This window comes from Neopelma chrysocephalum, unplaced genomic scaffold (assembly GCF_003984885.1).
Source record: "Neopelma chrysocephalum unplaced genomic scaffold, ASM398488v2 Primary Assembly neopelma1_84, whole genome shotgun sequence".
Classification (NCBI taxonomy): Eukaryota; Metazoa; Chordata; class Aves; order Passeriformes; family Pipridae; genus Neopelma; species Neopelma chrysocephalum.
The window spans coordinates 7,262,943-7,285,975 of NW_020897746.1; the positions used below are offsets into that span (position 1 = coordinate 7,262,943).

The following is a 23,033-nucleotide window of genomic DNA, read 5'->3' on the forward strand; positions in this document are numbered from 1 at the left end:
CTCTCATAATCAGTGCAAATAGAGCTTTGCTAATTCATTAAATTCTAATGTCAGGCAAACAATTTATTTGCTTATATCATGTCCAGACTGTAAGACTGATTAAACTGTACTCAAATGCTAGTTAATACAATTCCGTGTGTGTTTGATACTGAAATAATTACAACTCTCAGTCCACCAAAATTACAGCTGAGGTTTTAATCTTCATTCACGCTACGTTTGTTCCCAACTATTATGCAGGTCTGAGATACAGTCAGGCTGGTGATGAAGTGGCAGTGGAAGCCATTGATAGTAATTGTAGCAAGAAAGTCCCACGTGTGGAAATACGTATGTGGAGAGAGGAATGCGTTAGTGGTTTCTGCATAAAGAAAGTTACATTTTATGAATTTACTTGCATGCACTGTTGGGGGTTTCCTCCCTGTTTGAGATCTGTGCTTCTGCTCCTGTTAAACCTGTGAATCAGAAAAGAACACAGGGGTTTGAGAGAACCTGTTTGCAGGCTGCAGGAGCAGGGGTGATGGTTCCATAGCGGTGGATGCTGAGTTTTGGGGTGTGCCTGCACACGCGGTGCAGTGTCGCACAGCAGAAGGGGCTGTGAGGGAGTTTCTGAGCTTTGCCTCCTGAAACGCCAACTTTCCCGTGCATTGAGCCATAAAGTCCCCTGCGGGAGGTGGCTGAGTGGGGCTCACACGTTCAATCCCGACTACAGGGCAGGACAGAAAGGACCTGGCTGTGTGATCCGGGCAGGTCAGGGGATGCGGGGCTGCCCGTCCGTGCGGCCCCGCATTAGCGCTGACCCCGAGCCCGGGGGGAGCCTTGTCCCGGAGTGAGCCCTGTCCTGGGGGAGAGACCCCAGCCCCAGGGTCAGTCCTGTCCCGGGGGGACCCCAGGTGGGAGCCCTTCCTCGGGGGGTGAGCCTTGTCCCGGGTGGGAGCTCATCCCCGGGGCTGAGCCCTGTCCCGGGTGAGGAGCCCTTCCTCGGCGAGTGAGCCCTGTCCCAGTGCAGAGAGCCCAGCCCCTGGACCCAGTGGGTCCAGCCCCCCGGGGCAGTGCGGCCCCGCTCGTCCCGCCCGCGATCCGGGACGAGGGGCCGCGACGGCACCTGGAGGCGGCCCCGCCCCAGTGCCAGGAAGGGAGAGACCGGCGGGGCGGGAGGGGAGGGAGCGGCCGGATCCGGCGGAGGGGACGGGACGGGGCTGCCGCCCCGCAGAGCCCGCGGGACGCTGCCGGCAGCCGGCCATGGCTTTCGGGAAGGCTCCGAAGGACCCGTTCAGCACCGCCGTGGGCAGCCTGGTCGGTGAGTACCGCGGGGGCTCCGCGCCCCGTCCCGCCCCGAGGGGAGCCGGGGCCGCCCCCTCTCCCCGCCCGGCGGCTGAACGGCGGCTCCCCTTGGCCTTTCAGAGCGGGCGACGCTCGGATCGCTGCAGACCGAGGAGTGGGGGCAGTTCATGCACATCTGCGACCTGATCAACGCCACGGAGGAGGGGTGAGCGCGGCCGGGGGCGAGCGATCGGCAGCGGCCGGTGCGCGGCTCGGAGGTGGCACCGGCGCTGCTCGAGGGCAAAGGGACACCGAACGAGAGGTGTAGGGCGCTTATGGGAAGTGACCCAAAACGAAATAGTAGCAGGGAGCGCGTACCTCTGGTTCGTAGAAAAAAGCTTTGCCCGTCTCCGAGCCGACAGAACTTGCAGGGATTAGATTCGCAGGCTCTTCCCCGTGGACGCGCGCTGGAGGAAAGGTGGTAACAAATGTTTGTCACCCGGGTCTGATGTATTTTGTACAACCTGCACTTCTCATCAGGCTAAACGGGTACCCCTGCCCTCTGCAAAACCCACCTATAAAAAGGCTTTGAGCACTTGGGCGCCTACAGCACTGTTTAAAACTCTGGGCTTTTAACCTGGAGTTCTGCACTGTCCAGTTGCTCAGCCAGCCTGTGTCACAGCAGGGGTGAAGCGATGGCTGGGTCCCTGTTCAGTGGGATCCATCCCATCAGAGTGTGTTCCCAGAGGCTCCCAGGACTGAGGTGGCCTCTTGCACATCCAGGTTTGCTCAGCCACTTGCTGCTCTGAGCTTCCTTGTTCTCACCTGTAAAAGGGGAAGAAGGAAATTCGTTCTCATGTAAGATCAGTTTTGCATTGCAAGAGCTCACTGCTGGCAGTGGTGTATTTTAACATCAGCTGTAGAGCTTTCTCCAGGAGAGTGAGATGGGCTTAGTTGCTGCACATGTATCTTTTTATCTTTTGTATCAGCTTTTCTTCCCTCTCATTTTTTTGGATCCCACACTCTCTCACCCGTGGCTCTTAGTGCCTGGAATGTCAGTAATAAATCCCTTCTGGTTATTGCCATAAGCAACAGCACGCTTTGACCCTCCGTGTTAGTTTTTATGTGAAGTTTCCATGCAACAGAGCTTTTCTTAATAAACTTATTTCCTCTTGTGCACAGCTTATGCTTACAGAGGAACTCCTTGTAACTTCCTCCTAGACAGCTACTACTAGTCACAGTCTGTAACAGGATACTAGGAACAGCAGAACTGCTGTATCTAATTAGGTAAATGGTTATTTTAATGCAATATCCAGCTCCTGACCAGAGCATTTCCAGATGCTTCAGTGAGGGAAACAAGAAGCAGGAGTGGAATCAGAGCACAGCTTTCTGCAAGGGAAAGTTTTCTTCTCCTCACTCATGCTCCCATCCATCCCTTGATGCTTTCCTGGTATGCCTGGTTATGGCATAGGATTAAAAAAAATGAGAAGTATCTTCTTTTTTTTTTCCCATGAAGTATAACATTTCAAACTGAGAAATGCAGTGATGGTAAATACCCACTTAATTTTATTGGCTTTGAAATATTTTCAACAAACATTTCTTTTTTTTCTTATCGAAACATTGTGTTTGTGCCTATTGCTCCATCTTAGATTCTAGAGAGATCCTAAAGAGGCATTAGGACATCTTGTTTATGTTGATCATGAGCGTTGGGCTGGCCCTAATAATTGTACACTATAGATAGTCCATATTAATCAGGCAAAACTGCTTCCCATGTGTGATAACCTCGATACCATCTTCCACCCTCTTCCTCCTACATAGATAGTTAAAAGATACGGGATGTATTTATAGAAATCAAAATGGCTGGGTTGGAAATGGCCCTATCTCTGGGCTGGAATGGGTTGTCCATCAATACATGGTAATTACTCAGATGAGTTAAATGCATCCTGCAATTATAAGATTGGAAGTTATCCATGACACCCCTGCTCCCCACAGCGCTCCCAGCAGAATATTTTTTGATTGCATCATATGTGAAAAATAGGTACCAGCCAGCTCTTGATACAGCTGGCAATTGATATTCCCTTTCGTGGTAATAAAAGCTAGATAAGTAATTCTGTTGTACAATAGTGGAAAAATATAATTTTGGAGCAGACTCTACAGAGGAGAATAACTTTGTTTCTCTGCACAGTCTCTGGAGTAATGCACGGTCTGCAGTTACAAACCTGATTCACTGCTTTGTTGCTCTAGCTCAGTGCTGAAGTGATTTGGCTGAAATCAATGGGGCAATTGCTCTCGTTTTGTGTGGGTGTAAATACAGAGGTGAATTTGGTCCCGTAGCTCAGGCCGATATTTTTGGGTCTTGGATGAAGTTATGAACTAAAAAAACAGCCCAACTCCACTGGTAACTTTTTCTCCTTAATTTCTTGTCGCAGGCCTAAAGATGCAGTTAAGGCACTAAAGAAAAAGCTTGCAAAAAACTGTAACCATAAGGAGATCAGGCTCACCCTGTCTGTAAGTACAGCTATGTTTACATTAATTAGACACTAAGGAGGCAAACATTCTAAACGATAAGGTGGCATGCAAATTATCCCTGACACAACTCTCCGGGATGATTTCAGTCTTTGTTGTTTGTGTGCACAGCACTGCCACAGTGCAGATCAGATGGTCTGCCAGCATTCCATGGAATCCTGGATGATGCAAATTCTGACATTTATTGTTGTGGTTTTGTTGTTTTGTTTTGTTTTTTTTTAAATTTGTACTATGTAAAAGTAGTATAGCTCTTATTTACTCTAGTGACTGTCCCTCTGTGAGTGCCCCACCTGTTTGTGAAAGACATGGAGGTTGGGATATTACATAAAAGCTACATTTGACCATTCTATTACTCACCTTGTGGTACTGATCTTAGTTAAACTAAGCACAGCGTGCAGCATGGTGGAATGTGTGATAACTGCTTTGTAAAGATAAATGTTATCACATGTAAATGAGAAACTTGCATGAAAAGGTAGCAACAATGAGTTAAGTAAGGGAGCAAGAGACAGGGTAAGCCATGTGAAATCCAGATGTTATGACTAAAGGTTGTAGTAACTGGAAAGATCCTCACTTGACATAACCTGGCTTCCAAAACCTGACAGTGTTTCTGAACTGCCCCAGTGTTTGGGGAGGTGTGATTTCAGTCAGTTTAAGATTTAATGGAGTTTGTTAATGCAGTTCCCTGTTTTCCACTACACTGATAATGTAGGCAGCAGCAGGAAGTTCCTAATGTTGTCATAAGTCCTGAGTTTCTGACTTGACTTACTCTTGACTAACAATGGTGCAACTGTGAGAAGAATCATATCATTTGTGCTTTAAGTTATTGGAAACTTTTGTCTTTCATTAATTGTCTAAAACTATTTTCACCATTTCCTTTTTTGAGGTTGTAGAGGCCTGTCTGCATCACACTGACTGCTATTACTCACGGCTTTGGTATTTGTTGTGCAAAATCATTATCTACATCAACATGTGCTGAGAAGTGATTAAGGAAGATCAGTGATGGATAGTGTGGAATTGTAGGTCGCTTAGCAATTGCCCAAGTGTCTCCTGACAAGTTAGAGATGCAGATAAATGTGTTTAACATGTCAATGTATACCTTCAGCTGGTTCCATTTCCTCACTTCTTTCCTGGCTTCATCCTCCACTGTCTCGTGAGTCACGTTTGTCTGTGTGTTTTGTGTGTTTGCATAACAGAAACACTGGGTTTCCACTGTACTTGCCATCCCTGTATCAGCTCTGCTTTCCTTCTCCTCCAGTCCTTGTGCACCGAGGTCCTGTTCTGGGTATCTGACGCAGTCAGTTATGATAACCCAGTGTTTAGGTTTGGGAGCCGTTCCTTGGGTATTTACAGTGCAGATATACCCAAGGTGACATTATAGCTCAGCCTTTGAGGACATAAAAATGGGAGAAGGATCTTGTTTCAGGTGTATCCAAGGAAGAACTTTATCACTTTGACCTGGAAGCTCATTGCATTTGCTTGCAGGAGGAGTGTGTCCCAGAATCAGTTGGGATTGCAGTTCATCACTCAGTCTCTGTACCTTCCCAGGCCCCTTTCTCCATGTCTGATCTCACCCACTCACATGTGCAAGTGTTACCTGTGCCTGCCAGGCAGTTGCATCCTTTTGGCCCATCTTCTGTTTTCTCTCTGCAGGTTTCTCCTCCCTGTATTCCTCAATATTTTTTCCTTTTTTTTTTTAATTTAAATAAGTTACAGCCTTTCCTCTAACACTCTCTCTTTCAGCTTTAGTTCTTATGTAAGATCTTCCATCCTTTGCCTCTCCCTCTGCCCCTGACTTCTTTCCTTTTTGGTTTTTTACCAGTACTGCTGTCAGTTTAACATGTGTGAAACCTTTCCTTTGATGACCCCACTCCTGGCCACATGTGGCTTTTAACTTTGTTCCCAAATCACTCTCTCTATGTGCTATGTCTTCTGTTTTTATCTTCTTGATTGCCTTAATGAAATTGTTCCCGTTTCCCATTTTGAAATGCTTAGATTACAACAGCAAATCATTGCAAAGGGAAAAACAGAAGTAATTTTCAATTTCTGAAACAGAAGCCCTTCCCTCCCTGTGCAACTCTCATCTCATAAAGTTGTTTTCCTCCCAGATTTTTGCAAAAATAAGGACTCTTATTTGATGGACTGTGAGTGCCTGTATTTCCTGTAGTAAATGGGGTCCTCCAGCCTTTGAGATTCAACATCTTACCCACATTAGATAAAATTAAGAAGGATTTACAAATCGCATTTCTTTTGAAAGGTGCTTTGATCCACTTCTCTCTACTCAACCTCGAAATCCTAGAATTTAATCTTTCTTATGAAGCTGCTTAAGGAGCACAGAATGAAGTGTGAGTGTCTTCATCAAAGCAGCACAACTGCACGTGTTAGCCCTGATTCTGTTATTGAGACGTGTTAAATCTCAGCAGTGTCTTCCTTCTCCTGGCTCATAAGTGCATATTTATTTATTTGGAGGAAGAAGGGTGAGTGCCAGCTCTATAATGTGCTTGGTTTCATGTATTCCGAGCTGCAGAATTTACCTGTGAAGTCATGTGAAAGGAGGTTTATGTGTGTCAGGCCATGAAGTTGCTCCATGCCCAGCCTTTGATAACACCGAGGCTTGGCAGTGGAGATTGTGCAATCAGAAGGAAGAGGATTAGAACTTTCAGCCTGGAATCCAACCAAGTGTGTGTGTGTGTTACTTGACTTTTTATTACTGATAGACTTTGGATACCTAAACTCTGTTTATGTGGTGAACACTGGGGTACCTGTTCAGTTGTCACATTAAATCTCACGTTGAACGTGTCCCTCTCTGTGCCTGTGTCCACACACACACTCTTACATTCAAAGCAGTGGGCAGAAATTTAGGATTATTGTTTCATTTCTGCATTACATTGTTGGGAAATGTTTTAAAGGGAGTCATTTTCCCAGTGAAATTGGGAATGCCCCATCCCTGGAAGTGTTCAAGACCAAGTTGTATGGGGCCCTTAGCAACCTGATCTAGCAAATGGTGTCTCTACCCATGGCAAGGGCATTGGAACTAGTTGATCTTTAAGATCCCTTCCAAGTGAAACCATTCTGTGATTGTATGATTGGCAAGATTTAAATTTTGGAGGGTTTTTTTCCTAAGAATATTTCTGCTTTTCCTTCCAATAGTCTGTAATTTTCTAGATGTACAAAAAATTTAGCATGGCAAATGTGGCCTCCAGATTTTACTTTGTTAAATTAACATGTCACAGAGCGGAGGATCTAAAAAACAAAAACATGAGAGAGCCTTCCATCTCCTCTATCAAAACAGTCCTAGTCCATTTTATTATACTTTATGGTATATGTGGGCAAAGAAGAAAAGAAAAGGACATTGAGTGGGACATTGAAATGTGAAATTTGAAAAAGTGAAGACTTCTGAAAATGGAATATTTTTGAAATGCTGAATCTTGGTAAAGTGAGCGTAGCCCCTGCACTGTAATTGGGGAATGGCAGCTGAAAGAGCTGCTCATACCGGTTTGTTTTAAGTGCTGGCCTTGGAAATAGCATCTTGCTGTTCAAAAACTCTTCTGGGGAGACATCAGTGTGTGTTCATACAGTGTAATCCTGGAGATGGATTAATGGCTTGTTCCCTTTGAGTCAGAAATGCGAAGAAGCAAAGAGTTCATCTGTGTTTTCTTGTACTGACCTTAGGTTTGAGAAGTGTCCATCACACACTGCACCCATTCCTTACAGCTTTATGGACCATTCCTGGCTGCTTTAGATGAGCAGCAAATCTTATGGAATTCTGATTGAGGTTTCTATTGATAAGGAATGTAGTTTGCTTTCTGCTACACTCACCAACTTCTCCCTCTTTTGTTTCTGCTTTACAGCTTGGTTTCACCTCTCTATAGATGCCTTTTACCACATTAATTCTGTGATTCTGATTCCAACCAAAAGGCTGGGATTACACAGGTTTCCCCATTTTTTGCTCAGTGCAGATCTGCTCTGGTATCAGTGAGCCTGGAGCAGCATCTCTGTCCGTTCCAACCCTTCTCATATCCAACCTGTCACTTACAGGAAGTTTGGTTGAAATTAATTTGCCAGTTTTGTTATTAAAACACGTTTCTGTTGAGATTCCACTGTGCTATGTGGAGCAGTAGCTGACTTGGCCACCTTGGATCTACTCCTTCCAGTGGAGCTCCCTGGGATGGTGAAGTCCTATTTGCACAATAAATACCCGTATTGAAATTCTAATGAAAGGTGTTATTAGCATGAAAGTGGCTTGTTCATGAATGGTCCAGTTAAAAATAATTGAGTCAAATTCTTCTTTTTCTCATACCAGCTTAGTTTCTCTCTGAGTGGGCTGGACTGGCATAATTGAGTGGAGGATCCAGCCCATTAGTTCAGTACTTCCATTCAGTGGGTAAATACCCAGTCCCTTAAGTAGAGAATTAATAATAGGGAGTAGCATACCAAATTTCCCATGCACTGGGTTGAAAATATTTTACACAGACCATCTTTGAAGTACTGCACAGGCAAATAACTTGGCTTATTAGCATATGTTTCATGTACTCTCTATGAAAAATAATGTTTCTAGCCAAGATTTTTTTTGTAATTATCTTTCAGTTAGTTTTTTGCACAGCAGTCTGCCAGAGTCTCTTTGTTCTACCCTGTTTTCATTTTGGCAATGTATTTTCTTCTGGTCTTAAACCTGTTCTCCTGTAAATTCATGATCACACTGAGAGAAAAATCCCCAAGTCCTGAGGCTAGAAAATGAGTTACTAAAATGATTTCACTTAGTCAAATATAGTCTGCTCTGAATAGGAAAGTATATTTAACCTACTTTTATCGAGATTACATTATCATCCCTTAAAATATGTTTATCCTTTTGAGAATATGTCCTGTCTGTTACACGATTCAGGGGAAGTTTTCCCCGGAAACCCATGAAATTTTGCAGCCTTTTGTTAATGTCAACCCTTTGCTTTCACCTTCTCACCTTCCCTCTTACACTGGGAGGGAAAGGGAAGCTGCAGTTGAAGGGCAAGAAGCACCAAGAGGGTGACCATTTTTCCTGAACCTGCATCCAATCTGATTGACCCCAGTTTCCCATCAAGACTTGTACTGGCCTGATCTCAAGTGACTGGGATGGAGTGGCAGCTTTTGATATCTCTTCTGTAAAATGGGAATGGTAGTTGGCCACCTCCAAATGTACAAGGGAGAGAAGCCTTATGTCACCACCTCATGCTGCTGTGTTTCATAGGGCAGATATGTTGCTTACAGGGATCCTACTCCAAGCATTTCAAGCAGAGTTTTGGAAGTAGACTTCCTTCATGAAGATGAATCTGACAATTGGAACATTTCAGCTCTTCTGTTTCAAATCACTGTGACCTTTGAAAAGCATGAAGAAACTGTGCTCTGAGCTGTTGATTTTGTTCTCTTCTATTTTATCATTAGTCTCTCACTTACAGGGCAGATTAGAAGAGAGGCATTTAGTAATGTCATTTTCTTCTCTTGCAGAGCTCTTCAGAATCTGTCAGACCTATGTGCTAGGCAGTGAATTAATTCTATTGCTAAGTCTGTACAAGTAATCTTTTTAAGCTTTGGATAGATTTCATGCTGTTAAGGTACTGTATGTTCAGTTACTGCTATGACATGGAAACAAGTGTGACCACGCTTCTCTGTTAAAAACAGTTTAACTGTGGCTGACACATCTCCTTTGTACTGCACAGGTATAACAGAGCACACAGTGAGCTGCAATAATCTGTTCATTCCTGCTATTCCTCATAACTCCTTAAAACAAACGAAACAAAAGGAAACAAAAGCAGTCAAGATGTGGGTTTTTTCCCTAGTCTCTGTGTAACAGAAGGATTTTTGTGTGTGCAGCTGCTTGACATGTGTATGGAGAACTGTGGCCCGAGATTCCAGTCTTTAGTTGTGAAGAAAGATTTCTGCAAAGACAAGCTGGTGAAATTACTGAACCCAAGATACAATCTGCCAATTGACATGCAGGAGAAAATCTTGACCTATATCATGGTGAGTCTATAGAGCAAACTGTAAGTGCTCACGGTGTCTCTGCTGTATGGGAAACATTTCATGGTGCAGCCCATTTCTGTACCATAACGTGTCCCGGGAACCTCTTCCTAGAGCAGACCTTGTTCTTGCTGCTGCTGCTTCACGCAGGAGTAGCACAGACTGGAAGACAAAGGCAGACAACTGGAAAACCTCCATCTTTTTTATTCCCAGTCTGTGCACGTGCTGTGGCTGTGGCTGCACTCAGCAAGGATGAGAGGTAACTCTGGAGCTTTTGTGGTTCCTCCTGCTTTGAACGGAGCCATCCAGGGTGGATGTAGGGAATGACCTGCTTTTAGGACCTCATGTTTTAAAAGAATTTGTCTGACCCACTGACTGACCATTTCTGTCACTATTTTGTTCCTGATATTTCAACACTAGACGTGGGCTCGAGGTTTTCAAGGAATGGTGGATGTGAGCGAAGTAAAAGAAGTTTACCTGGAATTGCTGAAGAAAGGAGTGGAGTTTCCACCCCCTGACACCAGCAGTGGTGGACCTAAGGTGAGGATATACAAGGATACTTCAAGAGCAGGATATGTTAATTGTTTGAGCTCTGCAGACAAAGAAGGTGTGTTTGGTTTGGGATTTTTTTATTAAAATGCTCCAGGGCAGAATATGACAAACCTACTTAAGCACGTGAGCAGGAATCGGTTTCAATTATAACAGCTAAGATAACAACAAAGAAACCTGACCTATATAATAGTTTATTTTATTTCCAACCACAAATTAGTGGATATGTTCTCAAAAATGAAGCATCTCTGTCTTGAGACTTTCAAAGATTTGGCCATGCTATTTACTTTACAAAAAAAAGAGTGCTGAGTGCTCCAAACTTGTCAGCTTCTGAAAGCCTCAACCAAAATGAGTAAGGTTTTCACAAAAACACATACTGTTCAGAACATGAGCATCATCTATCCTTAAATCAAGAGATATAGAACTATAAAAAAGATTATTATCTTTATATCTCTCCAGTTTTCACAGTCCATACACAATAATTGTTATTTAAGCCTGTGTGATAGGTAGGATTGTGTAGCATCTAGAACATTAAATTTAAGTATGGCTTGAGCATTGGACATCAGCTGAAAATACAGTACATGTTTTAAAGGCCTTTTTCCCTGGTTTTTAATCTATTATAAGAGTTTTCACAAGAGTTTTGGGCAGTGTGAAAGCTATCCACCACAGGGTGAAACTTTGCAATATAGACCTTTAGATGTCTATAATCACTGCAGACAGGAATAACTCAGATTTATCCTGAGTTTGATTTGATGGTTGAATAGTGGAGTGCACAAAAGCTTGTGTATTTGAAGGTTGTTTGACCAAGCTGTGTGAAGAATGCTCTCAATAGACAATAATTTATTTTCCTCACCAAGTACAGCAGAGATTATTTTGTCAACCACATGTATTTGACAGTTAAAATCTGGCAAACCTTCTGTTGATCTCAGCAACAGCAGACCTGAACAGAGTTTTTACCTCAGTCTCTAGGAAGTGAAGGACCTGTAGTGTGTATTCCTTTGCTGGCTGGGTTTGGATTTGGATTTTTTTTTTAGCAGTCAGATCAAATACAATGCAGGTGAAGCTTTATGCAGACAGTGTTCCAGCTTTTCAATCCAGAAGGCTTTTGTTGTTCACCTTCTGCAGAGTCCCAGACTCAACCCCCCAGCCTTGCTACTGCTTCCAAGTGTGATCTCATTCTAAACTGTCCTTCACTGTAAAACTGCAGTGGCACTTTGGGAGGGACTCTTGGCTGTTGGATGGCTCAAGAGTTCCTTGCTAGCCTGTTCTTTAGCCATTTCCACTTTATCCTGTGATGGAATTTACTTGCAAGCCCTTCCCAAAGATACTTGAATTCCAAGCCTCATTTCATTACAGAACAGCCATTAGATTTATTTTTGTAAACAGACCTTGCTCAACAAATTCCCTGGGAGCATTGATTATGAGAAAGCTGCTGCCCAGTTGTCTGGTCTGACAGGGATGATCCTCTCTCTGCAGGATGTCTGCAGCAGTTCTTTTGTTCAACCCAAGCTCTGCTCTTTTGTCTTTCCACAGACACCTCGGTCTTCTACAAAGTCATCACCCTCCTCTGCTTGTCCTGCCAAACGTTCCTTCCTGCCTCTTCCCACGGGCCCAACGCTGTTGTTGACTCCAGAGCAGGTGCAGTACTACAGGTTTAGAGCAGGCCAGGTCCACTTGAAACGTGCTGTTAATGTGTGACTCCAGCAGCCTGGGTGCTCAGGCCACTGAAGGGACCATCAGATCAAGGGATACAGCTCCAAATTCATGGGTTTGGGTTCCTGGAATCATTTACTCAAGTGTGTGACTATCTAATCACGTCTTACAATGCTGCTATGCAGATTGATAAAAACTACTTCAAAGGTGAGTGAGAAAGCCAAACTTACTTTTACATAAGGCTTGTGTGAAAAAATTTTTCTGGAAAGCAGGAAGGAAAGGACAGTTCACTTCCATTCCTGCCTCCCTGTAGCTAACTAAAAGGAGTAAGAGTAACATTAGTGAGAGGGATTAGCTGCAAGGAAAACAAGTGGTGCTATCAGGCTTGGATCTTAGTTTGATTACACATATAAAAGCTGAGCTAATTCCATTCATTTTCATGGCATGTCACTGGAGTAAAATAATGCTAATTAGGCTCATATTATACCTAATGGGGAAGAAAGTATGTATTAGGGGTAGGAATTATTCTGCTTCATCTGCTTACCTACACAATATTCTCCTATTGAATTCAACAGGTTGGGAAACTGTACAGTGAACTGGATATGGCAAAAATGAACGTGAGAGTCATGTCATCAATATTAAAAGAAAATGCTCCTGGCTCTGAAAATCCAGATGATATGAATCTTTTACAGGTATATGATAATTTATTGGTGGGGCGTGTTGATTTGGTTAAAGCTGATTTTAAAATATGTTGCATCCTTTCTTTTAACATCTGGATTCGGACTGACAGATGGAATCCATCAACAGGTTTCAACCTCTGGTTTTTGCTCAGCTTTTTTTTTGTCTCCTTCACCTGCCCCTGACATCGAGATAGTCAGGAAAAGACAATACAGCTTGCAATGCAAATTTAAGCTCTAGGGAATTCCAAGGGCAAAGGAATTTCATAATGGAGCGTTCTCTGTTGAGCATGTTCTGTCAAACAGCCCAGAGAACATTCCAGTCGAACGCAGTTGCCTTGTGGGAAAACAGGTGATGACACAGTCTCGCTCTCGTATCCATCCTGCAGCTTTCAGTGCTCTCTTTGTTATTACCAGTACCTTGGAGGCAGACTGAAGGCCAGTGAGGGATATGAAGCATTGGCTTGACCTCAAAGATTGGGAGCTTGCTGTGTTACAGGTGAATCCACGTGCTCCCAAAGTGTAGCCTGAAGGAATTGTATTGCAATAGTCTGGTTTGGATTCGACAGTGAACGTGTAGATGTTCCCCCTGTGATATCATTTCTTCTACTTGCTTATGCTGTGTTTTCTATTTAGCATTTCAATAGTGACCTATGTCAGTGGAAGTTTTTCTGTTCCATATTGTGTGCAAGAGCTTGAAAAGCTTTTATCACATCCTTCTGGTTTTAAACTTACCTCTAAACTTCTATGATGAGGATGCATTTTTAGTGATTTTACAGCATTAAATGTTTTGGAGAACTAATCTAATTTTTGCAAGCCTTGAGTGCACTTCTTCTGCCCAGTGTAGAAATTTTCCTTTGCAAGGAACCCCTACTGGGTGCTGTTGAGAATACAGTGGTTTAATCTGCTCGGCCACCTCTGTCCAGTCCATGACAAGGTAAATATTTCTGGTTGTGAAACAGGAAAAGTGTGTCTCTCCTTTCCTGTCTCCTGCTGTGGCCCTTCTGCATGTGGGTGCACAGATTCAGTTGCCCACAGTATACCAGTGGATTCCTATTGACACTCCCAGTAATAAAATTGTTGGCAAAAGGTTGAGGACAGGGTGTGGAGTTCCCATATGTGGGAGAGTGGCTGAAAACTCATTCCTTTCACTGTTGTTCTTTCCGTTCTTTTTCCCCTGTGCATGGAGTGGAATAAAACATCAAGCACGGCCAGCCTGTTCCTTGAACAGTGTTTAATGTTCCCTTTTGTTTGTGGCACTACCTGGATTGCTTGGATTAGGCTTTTGTTGTCAGAGAACAAAGTCCTTTATTAAAAGAGCTGCTTGCTCAGGCTTTGAGTGTGTTGGGGACACTGATTTCAGTCCTTTTGACTACATGGAATCTCTCAGTGAGCGCTAAAACAGGGTGAGCTTGATCAGTGCAACATGTTTTCAGTTCTCTATCTTCATTAGTGGCCAGGCTCCTCCCTTTCTCCACCCTGTTTTGGACAAGGCTTAAGATATCAGATCTTACTTGAAATAATGTGCTGGCCAATAATAGTAGTTAAAGAATAGCTCAGTGTCAGCCAAGAAGAGTCACAAACTTTTGTCCTGGATAGTGAATAGATATACTGGATGGACGTGCAGGAATGTGGGTCCAGAGCAGCAGCTGGTAAGAATTAGCACAAATGTATGGGAATCACTGATGATTGTTATTCCAGCTGCTGCTCCTTCATTGTAAAACTCCAGTTTTTCAAAAAAAAAGGAGAGTGCACGAGGAGCAAAGCCTGGCAGATCCATGCCTGAAATGAGAGTCTCAATTTCCTTCTCTCTGGATTATTGATACCTGCGAAGGAGCCAGTCTGCTTGTGTAATGGAGCCGTAAGAAATACATGGTTTTTAAATGCTGATCAGGCAGTAAAATGTGGAATCTGAAAGGTGTTAAATTTAATTACAGACATTAAGCTGAATAGGGTTTTGTGCATTTTATCCTGGGCTGTGAAGATACAGTACTGAAAAGTACAGCACTCTGTAATCCTGACACAGAGTTGGCAAAGGGGTGCAAATTTTCTTTTTACATAAGTAATTTATTTACGTGAAGTATGTGTTTTTTTGAGGAAAAATCAGATCACTTTGAAAATAATACCAGAGAAATTTCTGGATAGGAGTGTGCAAATAGAGTGATTTCCCCCCTCCATTTTTTGTTTCTTTAAGTGGAGCCAGCCAGCATTTGCAAATGTAGGGGGAAAAAAAATGTTGGCTGAGTTAAAGTTCCTGTTGCTAAAGAATTTGTTTCTTTGAACATGCAAAGTTCTACAGAGGAGAGTAATATAAACAAACTGTGTTCTATTTCAAGTGGTAATAATGCAAAGTTCTGCTTGATGAACCCTCATAATTCTCCCATCAAGTGGTTCTGTAAGGTTTGTGTTACTTTCTCAAAAGTGCATAGGTGAAATGCATGCAGACTTCCCCACTTAGAGGAATAGTTAGAGCTGGAGACTTGTGTCACTTCTGACCTTCAGGTCACTGTTGTCTTTTTTTCAAGCAGACGCTGAACAGGATTACATCCAAGCATCCTGCTGAGCTTAATCAGCTTCAAGCAGGATCAAATCACATTTGCTCTACATCACCCAGAGGGATGTGTGTTATTTTGCAATGTGTAATTTAGACTTTAGAGACAGATATATCTTGAGAAATAAACATGGGTCAAGAGGTAGGGGTTGGGTAGGAGTGCTGGCTGTGGTGGTGGGAGTTGGGAACCTGCACCGCAGAGGTCAAACACATGAACATTGTGCCATTTGCAATTCAAGCAAATAGCACATGTGGTTTGTGTAAATTAAGGAATATTGCCTGAGTCTGCAACGCTCGAGTGTCTTATCATTCATCTCCAGAACTGACAAACTGAGAGATCACAGTTACAATTTATTTATTTATTTTTCTTCCCTTGCCTCGGGCAGAAACTGTATAAGACCTGCCGGATGATGCAGGAGAGGATCATGGAATTGTTGGTGACAGTGGAGAATGAAGATGTGATAGTTGAGTTAATACAAGTAAATGAAGATCTGAATAATGTCCTCCTCGGGCATGAAAGGTAAGTACAGGGTCTCTCTCCTCACATTTGGAATCCTAACTGAATAAGTGCACTTGGTGGACAGATGGTCCCTAGTGTTGATCCTCCACATGGGACTGATTTTATCCTTAAATCCAGAAGAGAAACATGATTGCAAAAAGAGGAAGTTATATATTTGCCCCCTTCTAAACACTTCAGGAGTGGTTCAGGAAGGTAGTTAGAAAACCATTAGAATGGAGTAAAAGGAGTTAACAGCACAGACAGTAAGTCAGATGGAGGCCCACAAACGGGATTCTTTTTGGAATTTGACACTCCTTTTTGGGAGTGCCCAGTGAATTTGTCATCAGCCTGCTGCAAAACCTTTGGTGCTGGTGATGGTCCTTATCTCTGTTAAGTGTCTGTGCTTCCAGGAAGGAATACTTGTCCTCCTTTCTAAGCAACTTTGACATCTTTACTACAGGAACTGGCCATGGAGCAGCATTCTGCCTCATTGCACACCTTAAGAGAGTCACTTGCTGTTCTCAGCTGGATTGAAACACACTGTTCTGCTTGTCTTACAGCAGAAAATGTTTCTTTCTTTCACACATGAAAGCACTGCAGGGCTCCTGTTGACATCCTGGGTGTTTGTCTGTTATGGCATTGGTAGCATGAGTAGATGCCAGCAAAACTGAAATTATTGTGAAACTCAAAATTCCAGTGTTAACCTCCCAAAATATCACATGAGTACACTCATGGAGAGTATTCAGATTTAATAGGAGCTACCCTTCCATCTTAAGTAGTTGATCTCTTCCATGGCTAAGAAATGTTCTAGAAATCATTCAAGTGCAATGGTTCATGATTAAATTTAGCAGATTTATAGAATTTAGTCATCTATTCTTTTTAATCCTCTTCCAAATGCTGCACTGAAAATATCACTAATTCTTCTAAGTGTCATAGGCCCAAACTTTGGGCCCAATCTTGGCAACGTTTAGTTGTCATTTATTCATTTATCCCTAAATCTTATGTCTGCAGTACCATTACCATAATTTACAGCAATTGCCTTGAAAGAACTGTGTTCTCAATTCTTGCTTGAAGAAGTTTTTCATTTTGAAAGCAAAAAAGGAATTCTGTTCAGCTTTTGTAAATCCACTGAAGTCAGAGGTGGGCTTACATTTTTGTTACAACTGATGAATACTGGCAAGGCCAGGAATCTCTTGAACTGTGAATAGAAGCTTGTGGGTATAATTTAACAAATTCCTTATGAAAGACCTGGTGGTTGAAGGACTAATTAATTTGCCATTACGAAACTGGACAGAAAATACTGCATTCTAACACTATAATGTTATGGTTTATATGTAATGAGTCTTCCTGGGTGCAGATCCATTGCACTTTGGAGTTGCTGAAGTATGAAAATGTATTTAGTTAATTTTGTGTTGCAGATTTGTTCTTTGGCTCTCCCTCTGAACAATGAGATGTGCAAAGGGCAAACTGCTTTTAACGAGCTGCATCTGCTTCATACTGTGGGTATTGTTTGAGGACAAGTCGTGCTGCATTCTCTGTTTCTCGTTGTCAATGTAGAATCCAAATTAAATCCGGAGCAACCTCCATTGTGCAACAAAGGGCTCTTGTGTGTAACAGTGCTTCCCTCTAGTGTCTGTAGCCTCTTGGTCCTTCCTGGATTTCGCAGAAACATTTTGTGTTCTGCAGTTGGAAAGGCTTTTTCCTTCTGTTCCTCTGTTCATCTGTGTTCTCTTTCTGGGCCTCACTGGTACAGTAACACTGAACAGTGTAGGCAGTCTCGTGTCCGTGTCACTCAGGGCTCTTGGTGCTGAAACAGTGACCTTCTGGATGCTGAATGTCACTTGCCTGGGTCTCCTCTGGACCCACAGTAGCACTGTTGCCACTCGTAGTACACACACATTTATGCAGATAGATTTTTTTGTTGTTGTTTGCTTCCTTTTTTAAAAAAATTATTTCAAATTTCTGAACTAGTGAGAGGGCTGCGTGCCAGAATAGGCACATGGTTTGTCCTGGGATGGCATGAGGGAATGCAGGGAGCTGCCCAGAAGGTTTCCTGGGGCTCAGCTGGAAGAGTGTTCTGGCCAGGAGGAGCCAGATTTGGTGCAGTGTGTGTTCATAGTCACCTATCTGGCATGAAATGGGGCAAACCATTGTCAGCTGTGCCTTGGTTGTGTTTTGGAACAAACAGAGGGTTGTGTCCAAATGCGAGCCCAGGAAAAAACCAGATGGTGTTAGTGTAGGTGAGCACAGCCCTGGAAGGGGAATCACATTGCCTGTGCAGGGACAAGTGCCCCAGAGACACCACCTGTAGTGCTTGTTTGGTGCCTCTGGACTCTTTTGATAATCAAACTTTAATTAGAACCAGTTTCATGTTCTTATGAATGGCATCAGAGAAATGTGAGAATGAACATTTAACTCTGCAACTTCAACAGGTTCTCTCGAAACAGAGTTCGTTTTCTGGAGAACCAGAGAATACAACGTGAACGTGAAGAGGTAATTATGGATGAACTCATCAACTGCAGGGCTGCAAACATTCCTTTTTCTTTTTGTTGTGAAAAATACCCTTTTGATACATGCAGAATTATATTCTCTAGTTGAGAGGTACAGGAGAGAACACGCTGATATTACTCTTCCTGATTTTCTAGAGTTTCACTTGCAGAATTACATGCAAATTCATGTAATTAAAATACAAAAAAGTGTGAAATCTGAAATGGAAGCTTGGTCAGGAAAAATGAGAGAGAGAGAGATCTATTCAAATGCTGGTTTATTACCTCTCCAGCTAAGCACAATTATCTGCCATACACAAAATGAGAAACCATAATGTTTCTTTTCATTTGTTCTCTGTTAAGAATTTACGAACTGAAATGCTGTTGCACTATCAGAATTCACTTTTGCTGATGGGTTTTTTTCCTGACTCAAAGCTTTTTCTGAATTGTGAATCATGCAAATCTTTAATGACTATCCTTTATTGATTGATAATTATAATTGTTAATTATATTGCCCAAAGTAGTTTTGCACATGTTTCAGCTTCTGCTAAGCCATAATTGTGTAGTCTAGGACTCAACATGAAAATGCATTGTGAATGCTGAAATACTGCTGACAATTATTAAAAAAAGGTAGAAGATGTTCTTGTTTTCCTTGAAAAGTCACTATTACTACAGACTGGTAGGTGGATGGTTTTGCTTGATGGATGCACTGTTGGATTAGTTAATAGTCCAAATGGTGCTCTCTGTGCATTTTTATATTATTCAGGAGTCTCAGAGTTTAAAATGCATCATCTTTAATTATTTAATTTTCATCTGGTGTGACCAAACCTGTATGATTCAAGCATGTGGTTTTATTAAGAGCTTTGGCCGGCTACATTTTTAATGCCAACAGGAGGAACAAAGGGAACCCTTTTTTGGGTCCTAGAAAATATTGTTGTGATTTTGAACTTTGCCTATCCAATACAGGACAGGAAAAAATCAATCTCCTAAGAATGTGATAAATCTAAGTATCATAAATAAGTAGCATGAAAATAATTGTACAGGATCGATCAGAAGATCGATATCAAACTGTATCTAAACAAGTTCACAGTGGCTTTTTAGAACTGAGTCCTTTCTGTTTTCTGCATTAGAAATGGTTTTCTTTATCTTTTGAAACTGATTTTTTTCTGGAATGCATTTTTTTTTCATTAGCTATATTTCACACACACACACAGACACATACAGAGTCCTGATCTTCTCTCATACTTGCCAATTTTTAATATTAAGATTTAAAAAGTTTGTGTTCTGTGAAAATAACAACGTTTTAAAATCTATACAAGTTCCTTAAAAAAAAAACTACCAAAAAAACCCCCTTAAAATAACTTACCCTTTTTTAAATGTTAAGCTGTACAGGAAACAGCCATCTGCTCCCTCAAGTGACCTACTTGGCCTCTCCATAGATTCTCCACCTCCTGTGTCAGCAGTGGTGCAGGCTGACTCTGCAGTGGCTCCTTCAGGCCCTAGTAAGTGGTGAAAATCCCTTTCCTTTGCAATCTGCTTTCCTAAAACAAGCCAACAAGAGCTTAGTGGAGGAGTCAAGAAGTTTCTCATAAGAAAGAAAACAAAGATGCTCCTTAACTTCAAGAATGCTCCTTAAATCTTCTTAAAAGGAGAAGTGATATGGTTACCTAGGGAAAAAAATGTAAGGTAGTATAAGGTTCCCTGTAATTTGTTTACAGGGGAAGCAATAATCTTTTTCCCCATTATGTAAATTTGAGTAGTAGAACATGCTCTGTTTTCTACTCCAGTGGGGCCTGTAGAACAGTCCAGGAGTTGCTTGTTCTTGGAAGGCTTGGAAGAAAGAAACATGTCCAGAGTTTTTTCAGGAATCACTTGGTGTTGGAAAGACTTGGCTTCAGGTGCCCTGAATTAGTGTTTGTAAAAGCCCCTCTTTTACCCACTCTAAGAAAGTCCATATACTAAAGTTAAAGGTGTGCATGTCCCCCCAGGAATAAATGCCTAGAATTCCATTTTAATCTTTTAGAAATAGTGAAAAGAGCTTTAAGTGGTATCTACCATGTAGAGCACTACTGATGTTGTTCTGATATTTTAAGGAGATAAATGTCTTGGATCAATTACTTCTTAGAGTTATTAAAATTTTGCCTTTCATGTGATAAACAGCAATTCACTTCAGACTCTTTATAGGCCTTCCAAACAAAACTTTACTCTTACAGTGTTCAAAGGAACTAACATCAGCTTAATAATGTTTAAGTGATCATTAATTATTGCTTTGAATTTCAGATGGCATATCTGCACACCCTGAAGATAAAAACAGGCATCATCCATCAATTTATCCACAGCTGGATTCAGCAACTCCTACAAAAGCTCAGCAATCCCCGTGAGTACTCTCTTATCAAGGAATGGGAGCAGATAACAGATCCTCAGAGGTATTAGTACTCTGTAATTCAATTAATCAGTACAGAAAGATCTGAGAACACAGATTTACTACTTTTACACAAGTGAAAACTACCTGTGTGCTAGACATTGCTAAACAGGCTTAAAATAAACTATTCTGGCAGCACTATTTAGTTATAGAGAGAGATGTATCTTGACAGGCAAAATGTACTTGAGATATCTGTGGCTTTCTGCTGGAGTGCTGCCGTGAAAGGCAGAAACATGAAACAGGTCAGTAAAAGAGTTTAAGGTAGGAGAGGTGTCCTTGTTGAATGGGACACTGGCCCACCTGCCTGTGCTGCTCTCAGTTGTGACATACAGGAAAGACAGACCCGCGAAAAAAATAATGATAATTGGATTGTACAGTTTTGATCATTTCTTAGTTACTTTCCATGTATTACTCTCTCCTAGATTTGCAACTGAAGCACAAAACCATAATGTGAACAACCCAGCTGGACATACCTATAGCAATGTGAGTAATGCTCATGTTCAGGATAATCATTCTTGTCTGGCAGCTGTCAAAGTGAGAACTGTTTGGATGTACCCTGACTGCTTCCAAGTGGGATACAAAAGATCTGTTCTCTGATCCTCCATACATCAGGGAACCTGGTGACCAGGTCAGCTTTCCTCTTGTGATACCACAGCTGCTAATATGAAAGAATCTTTCCTTGGGTCCAGCACAATCCCAGGGGAGTTTGCAGAAAGCAGTTGCTCTATTATTTGTGTTTAATTTGTTGCTATGTGAAGCAAGCTGAGATCTCCTCCTATTGCCATGATGTTACTCTGGTGTATTTCCTATACCAAATAAGATATTAAAAAAAAAAGAAATATAAAAAAAGGAAAATCCCAGAAATACAGCTCACCAAAAAAATCAAACACTTAAACCCCAAGTGCAGTGTAAGACAAATGCCATGTGCAGAGAAACAGCCATGACAGAAGGAATGCAAAGAACATGAAGGGGCTTTGGGGTAATGGTATGAATTTGAATGCTGTTCTGGAGTAGGCAGCATGAAATAGAAAAGATGAGAAGCAGCCCCCAAACACATATGTATAGTCCTTATTTTAAACTGCAAACAAGAGCCAGTCTTTGAGTCTGTGTAGTGTAACAAATTACACAGAAGTAAATTATATAAACGTGTTACAGATGACACTAAAAGATGCTTCAAAGTTTGTGTGGGGAATGGAGATTAATTGGCTTGTTAAATGTTGACCTTAGAACTTGAGCTGCAATAATCTGAGAGTAAAGATAAGTCAGCAGTTATATAAATTAAATCAAACCAGTTCTCACAGAACAACTTTTTAAGCGTGGTTTTGCTTCATGTCCTTAGCTGGCAACTCTTTTAAGCCCAGTGCCTCTGAACCCAATAAATGTGAAGGCTGGACAGACACCATTGAATGGACCATCACCAGCAGGTAACAAGTACTGCAAACCACCTGTTTCAGAGAGATTTATTTTTCTTGTTAGATTAAGGCCTTTACTTAATGATTGCTTAAGTCTATGGGCAGCAACAATCAATGACAAACTCTCATATTGCTCATGGCTTCTATTAGAGTCTATCCATTTTAGTATTTAAAGCAGCTGGATCCATAGCAGATAATCTGCTGCTTTCAGGAGGACACTAAAAGTAACATGTAGTAAATATGCTTTTCACTGTCATTTAAATCTGAATGTATCTGCCTGCCTTTATTCTTCAGCTGCATCAAAGAACAAGCCACAGTCATCTCATTACTACGAGATAATGGAATTTGATCCCTTGGCTCCCACTGAGTAAGTAACTTTTAAACCAGACAGAATACAGTTTTCTCACATGCCGAAGGCAAGATGGCTTTTTCTTCTGAGTGAGAAAACAGACCACACCACTTAGACTGAGTTAACTGACCAACTGGATCACTGATGTACCTGACAGTGGCTGCATTTTGTATATTTTCTTCCAATATTTATGGCATAACCAATTAAGGAATAAACTCCTATAATGTGCTCATTAAATGGCATCTGTAAAAACAGAGGACTAATGCTGTGTCAAAAATGATCTACTAAAATCCTGTCCAGTGATATAGAAAGGTGAATGAAATATGGTAAAGGGTCCTGGTGGAGGAAGCTGATTGACACTTCAGCACAGGCAGTTCTGGAACAAGGTAACCAAAGGAATTGCAGTTCACAGCAATCGTGATTTTTAAGAATGTTTTTCTACTGCATGTCAAGAAAATCATCAATTTAAATATAAACTACAAAAAGGAATAGATGGTGGGACTCTCCAGAGGGCCAAAAGAGTCAGACAGCAAATTAATACGAAACTAAACAGATGGCTGAACTCTCCTTTCTACCAGTAAATTGCAAAAAAAAAAAAAAATAGAGCCATCTATACAAAACTTATTTCCAAGGAACCATTGAATTCTGAGGCAGAAAAACCTCA

General features: G+C 41.9%; 1 protein-coding gene across 3 annotated transcripts in view; it reads left to right on the top strand.

The window, feature by feature from the left end:
- Positions 1–23,033, top strand: part of TOM1L1 (target of myb1 like 1 membrane trafficking protein) — a 33,856-nt gene that overhangs the window by 9,399 nt on the left and 1,424 nt on the right. The window contains exons 1-14 of one of the 3 annotated variants that reach the window (XM_027691815.1): positions 1,202–1,294; positions 1,399–1,483; positions 3,687–3,765; positions 9,625–9,774; positions 10,192–10,311; positions 11,854–11,958; positions 12,549–12,665; positions 15,588–15,721; positions 18,133–18,193; positions 19,571–19,688; positions 20,467–20,563; positions 21,031–21,091; positions 21,948–22,032; positions 22,315–22,387. In XM_027691815.1, coding sequence (XP_027547616.1) covers positions 1,237–1,294; positions 1,399–1,483; positions 3,687–3,765; positions 9,625–9,774; positions 10,192–10,311; positions 11,854–11,958; positions 12,549–12,665; positions 15,588–15,721; positions 18,133–18,193; positions 19,571–19,688; positions 20,467–20,563; positions 21,031–21,091; positions 21,948–22,032; positions 22,315–22,387 — 1,343 coding nt within the window. In that variant the 5' untranslated portion in view covers positions 1,202–1,236. Of the gene's footprint in view, positions 1–1,201; positions 1,295–1,398; positions 1,484–3,686; positions 3,766–9,624; positions 9,775–10,191; positions 10,312–11,853; positions 11,959–12,548; positions 12,666–15,587; positions 15,722–18,132; positions 18,194–19,570; positions 19,689–20,466; positions 20,564–21,030; positions 21,092–21,947; positions 22,033–22,314; positions 22,388–23,033 lie in introns of those variants that run through there. The other 2 variants (XM_027691816.1, XM_027691818.1) reach the window with 2 other exon arrangements.